A 5,207-nucleotide genomic window follows, 5' to 3' on the forward strand; every position below is an offset into this window, starting at 1 on the left:
TAAATTCTTCTCTGTTGCTGACATTGCCTCTGACATTGTGGTGGGTAAGGCAGAAGTCTCCAACCTTTTTGGCACTGGGGACTGGTTTCATGGAAGACAGTTTTTCCATGGATGGGATAGGGGGATGGTTTTGGGATGAAACTGTTCCACCTCAGATTATCAGGCATTAGATTCTCATAAGGAGCGTGCAACCTAGATCCTTCGCATGCACAGTTCACAATAGGAGAATCTAATTCTATGAGAGTCTAATGCTGCCGCTGATCTAACAAAAGGCAGAGCTCAGGTCCTAATGCTCCTTTGCCTGCCGCACACCTCCTGCTATGCAGCCTGGCTCCTAACAGGCCACGTGGTACTGCTCCATGGCCCAGAGAGGTGGGGACCACTGGGGTAAGGCCTGTGTCACAGTGAACTTTCCTCCATGGTGGCCGCCATTTTTGTGGCAGCAGTGGCTGACTTTATAAGTATTTTCCTGCTCTTTTTCTTTTTCCAAATTTGATGCTTTTTATTATACTTTCCTCTCCTTAATGCACTACAGATGCATTTAATACAGGCACAAAAATCGACTACATATCATAGCTTAGCAAACCTATTTCATAATGTGTTGAATGTCTCATGTAATTTACTGCTGTTCTACCGAATGCATATTGCTTTCACATCATTATAGAGCTGAAAAATTCTAAGTTGAACCATCGTTAAGTAAGGAACGGAGTGAGTGTAGACTTCGCAATCTGTAACTTTTTTTGGTAGTCAGTGATTTGCTCTTTGTGTATTAACTTTATTGAGCTATAATTTATATTCAATCAAATGCCTACATTTTGAGAAAAATTTTCTAAGTTTTAAAAATCAACTTTATTGTGGAATAATTTGCATATAATAAAATAACCATTGTAAGTGCACAATTCTACATAGTTTGACAAACGGTTACAGTTGTGTAACTACCATCATAATCAAGACCTAGAACTCTCTCATTACCGCTAAGATTTTCCTTATAGTACCCATAACGTTTTAGACAGTATCTTCTAGTATTGACAAAAAATATTCTTTGCCAAGCATAAAAGGGGTAGGAGGGAGCTATTGAGTCAGTATATTTTTAACAGTAAAATATCAGATAATAGACTTTTTTGGGTATTCTTAGCATTACTGGAAGGAGTAGAAAAATTACTGAGCACTCCAACATCGTTGCTTATTTTCTAGCAGCATTATTCTTATATGAGACAGGGCCTCACTCTGTCAGCCAGGCCGGAGTGGCCACATCACAGCTCCCTGCTGTCCTAACTGCCCAGGCTCAAGCCATCCTCCCACTTCAGGCCCCACCCCGCACCCTGAATAGCTAGGACTGCAGGCACGTGCCATCATGCCAGGCTAATTTTTAAATATTTCTGTAGAGACAAGGTTTCACTGCGTTGCCCAGGCTGTCTTGAACTCCTAGGCTAAAGAGATTGGTCTTCCAAAGTGCTGAGATTAAAGGTGTGGACCAATGTGCCAGGCCCCAGCACTATTATTGGGGGAAAAACAAGAGCTATTTGGTTTTCAGAAGGAAGAATTCCCTGATCAGATGATTATAAAAGTAGAAATTTTAGGCTGAAGCCTCTTCAAACAGCTATATAACCTTGAACTTTAGGGGGAAAAATTTTAAAAGACTGTGAATAGATATTCACAGAATATCTATGTGGAAACAACAGAGTCTGTGTGAAAACGAGGAAGGTACAAATTATTTCACTGCTCTACAATAAAAACCAAACAGTAGAAGAGTCAGAGTTCCTCAAGGAAAAAACATTGATTTCTGCTCTTGAGTTACATCTGTCTCCAGGGAAAGCTTGGTATCTGAGTATGTATTTCAGAAGATCTAGATTCACTGCCAAGGGAACATGTCTGAAATTTCAAGTATAAGCACTATTCTTCCACATAAGCAAAATAGTAGTCAACATTGTGCCATGTAACTTACTATGTGCCTAGCGCTGTCTTAAAGCCTTTTAACATTTTTAGTTAATTAATTAATTAATTAATTAATTGAGAAGGAGTTTTGCTCTGTCGCCCAGGCTGGAGTGCAATGGTACAATCTTGGCTCACTGCAACCTCTGCCTCCTGGGTTGAAGTGAGTCTCCTGCCTCAGCTTCCCTAGCAGCTGGGACTTCAGGCATATGCCACCATGCCAGGCTAAGTTTTGTATTTTTTAGTAGAGATGGGGTTTCACCATGTCGGCCAGGCTGATCTTAAACTCCTGACTTCAGGTGATTCACCCACCTCGGCCTCCAAAAGTATTGGGATTACAGGTGTGAGCCCCTGTGCTCAGCCTTAAACTTAGTTTTAATAGATCAATTTTACAACAAAAAGAGATGACCAGACATTTTAGGTCCCTGCCTTGATGCAATAGGAAATCTACAACTTAACTTGTGAAGTATTTCTTAAAAAACAAAAACAAACAAACAAACAAAAAAACGTATATATCTATGTATGTATATATATACTACAGTTTATGAAAAAGCACAAGGGATAGTGAAATATGTTAAATGACATCATGGAAATACTATAAGCAAAATTCAGACTATAAGAGATTTTACTGGACCAAAAAAGGGAGGAAAGACAGAAAACCAGAGACAAGGAAAAAAGGAAAGAAATAAAGAAAAAGAAAAAATAAGGGAGAATCTATCAAACTTTCTGAGATGATGGAAATATTCTATGTGTCCATCTGTCCACTAAGCTCGCTGTGAGCCACATGTCAGTACTGAACACTTGCAATGTGGCTAATGAAATCCAGGAGCTGAATAGCCGAATTTTAAATTTTGTTTAATTTATATTGATTTATGTAAATAGCTGCATATGACTAGTGACTACCATATTGAACAGCATAGCAAAAACCACAGATCTAATAATTAGGAGATCAGTCAACTAATGTGTGAACCTTGCTTGAATCCTGATCTAAACAAACTAATATGATGTTTAAGTATAAAAAACAATGATGGGACCATTTGGAGTTTGAAACACGAAGGAATTTCGATATTAAGACCTTTTTGTTAATCATTTTTATTTGTGTTATTGTGGCTGTGTTATTTATTTGTTTGAGTCCATATCTTTGCAGAAAGCAAAATGAAGTATTTATGGATAAAGTATTATTGTGTGTGTTATTTGCTTCAAAATAATACAATGGTGTGGGAGAGGGAAGTGTGTCTGTTGGGGCATGTGTGGGTGTGTGTGTGTCAGATGCCAACATTTGATAATAGTTGAAACTGGAGTATTAGGTTCCTATGACTGTTGCAATAGTTACCACAAACTTGGTGACTTAAATCAACACTTACTTATTCTCAGACAGTTCTGGAGGTGGCTGCAGGGACTGCTCCCTCTAGAGGCTCTAGTTGAGAATCCATTTCTTTGACTTCTGCATCCTGAGCTGTATTCGTTGCATCCTTAGCTCACGGCTCCTTGCTCCATCTTCAAAACCAGCACCATAGCATAGCATCTTCCGACTGGGCTTCCCATCACTTCCATCACACTGCTTCTTCTCTTTTGTCTGAAGTTAAGTTTCCCTCTGTCCCGCTCTTAGAAGGATACCTATGATTACATACAAGGATCCACTTGGATACTCCGGGTTACTCACTCCATCTCAAGATCCTTAATGTAGCTCTTCCCGCCGCCCACGATGCCGAAAGGAAAGAAGGCCAAGGGGAAGAAGGTGGCTCCGGCCCCTGCTGTCGTTAAGAAGCAGGAGGCCAAGAAAGTGGTGAATCCACTATTTGAGAAAAGGCCTAAAAATTTTGGCATTGGACAAGATATCCAGCCCAAAAGAGACCTCACCCGCTTTGTGAAATGGCCCCGCTATATCAGGTTGCAGCGGCAGAGAGCCATCCGCTATAAGCGGCTGAAAGTGCCTCCTGCAATTAACCAATTCACCCAAGCCCTGGACCGCCAAACAGCTACCCACCTGCTTAAGCTGGCCCACAAGTACAGACCAGAGACGAAGCAAGAAAAGAAGCAGAGGCTGTTGGCCCGGGCCGAGAAAAAAGCGGCTGGCAAAGGGGACGTCCCCAGTAAGAGACCACCTGTCCTCCGAGCAGGAGTTAACAGCGTCACCACCTTGGTGGAGAACAAGAAAACTCAGCTGGTGGTGATTGCACACGATGTGGATCCCATTGAGCTGGTTGTCTTCTTGCCTGCCCTCTGTCGTAAAATGGGAGTCCCTTACTGCATCATCAAGGGTAAGGCAAGACTGGGACGTCTAGTTCATAGGAAGACCTGCACCACTGTCGCCTTCACACACGTTAATCCGGAAGACAAAGGTGCTTTGGCTAAGCTGGTGGAAGGTGTTCGCACCAACTGCAATGACAGATACGATGAGATCCGGCGTCACTGGGGAGGCAATGTCCTGGGTCCCAAGTCTGTGGCTCGCATTGCCAAGCTAGAAAAGGCAAAGGCTAAAGAACTTGCCACGAAACTGGGTTAAATGTAAATAACTGTTTCTGTAAATAAAAATAATTAATGAAAAAAAAAAAAAAAGATCCTTAATGTAATCACATCTGAAAATAACCTTTTTTCCAGATAAAGAAACATTCAAGGGTTGCGTGGATTGGGGCCTGGATATCTGTGAGAGCTATTTTTCAACCTACCGTACTGGATGATGAGCACATGGCAATTCATTATTCTGGTCTTTGTACTGTAGGATTGTCAGAGGTGTTTGAACCAGACCAGCTCCATCTTGAACAAGATCTGGGTAGAATGAGGCTGAGATCTACTGGGTTGCATTCCCAGATGGTTAAGCATTCTAAGTCACAGGATGAGATAGGAGGTCAGGACAAGATGCAGGTTATGAAGACCTTGCTGATAAAACGGGTTACAGCAAAGAATTCGGTCAAAACCTGCCAAAACCAAGATGGCGATGAGAATGACCTTTGGTTGTCCTCACTGCCACACTCCCACCAGCACCATGGCAGTTTACAGAGGCCCTGGCAACATCAGGATGTTATCCTATATGGTCTAAAAAGGGGAGGCGTAAATAATCCACGCATTGTTTGGCATATCATCAAGAAATAACCATAAAAACGGGCAATCAGCAGCCCTCAGGGCTGTTCTGTCTGTGGAGTAGGCATGCTTTTATTCATTTACTTTCCTAATAAACTTGCTTTCACTTTACTCTGTGGACTCTTGCCACAGAGATCTAAGGACTCGTAATCTGCAGAAAAGTTCTCCAGGTGGCTTTGGACTGATCCGGCTCT

At 41.8% G+C, this 5,207-nt stretch overlaps 1 protein-coding gene across 1 annotated transcript; it reads left to right on the forward strand.

Annotated features, from left to right (window-relative positions):
• The first annotated feature begins 3,624 nt into the window (after positions 1–3,624).
• Positions 3,625–4,467, forward strand: LOC108304720 (60S ribosomal protein L7a-like). The gene has a single exon (XM_037738761.1). It carries the CDS (start codon positions 3,638–3,640, stop codon positions 4,436–4,438), a length of 801 nt encoding a protein of 266 aa, XP_037594689.1. The 5' UTR covers positions 3,625–3,637; the 3' UTR covers positions 4,439–4,467.
• The last annotated feature ends 740 nt before the right edge of the window (positions 4,468–5,207 follow it).

The sequence above is a fragment of the Cebus imitator genome, unplaced genomic scaffold, assembly GCF_001604975.1.
Source record: "Cebus imitator isolate Cc_AM_T3 unplaced genomic scaffold, Cebus_imitator-1.0 Scaffold57, whole genome shotgun sequence".
Taxonomy (NCBI): Eukaryota; Metazoa; Chordata; class Mammalia; order Primates; family Cebidae; genus Cebus; species Cebus imitator.

Excerpts from the sequence above, each read along its gene's own strand:
- LOC108304720 (XM_037738761.1), top strand. The coding sequence starts at position 3,638 with ATGCCGAAAGGAAAGAAGGCCAAGGGGAAGAAGGTGGCTCCGGCCCCT.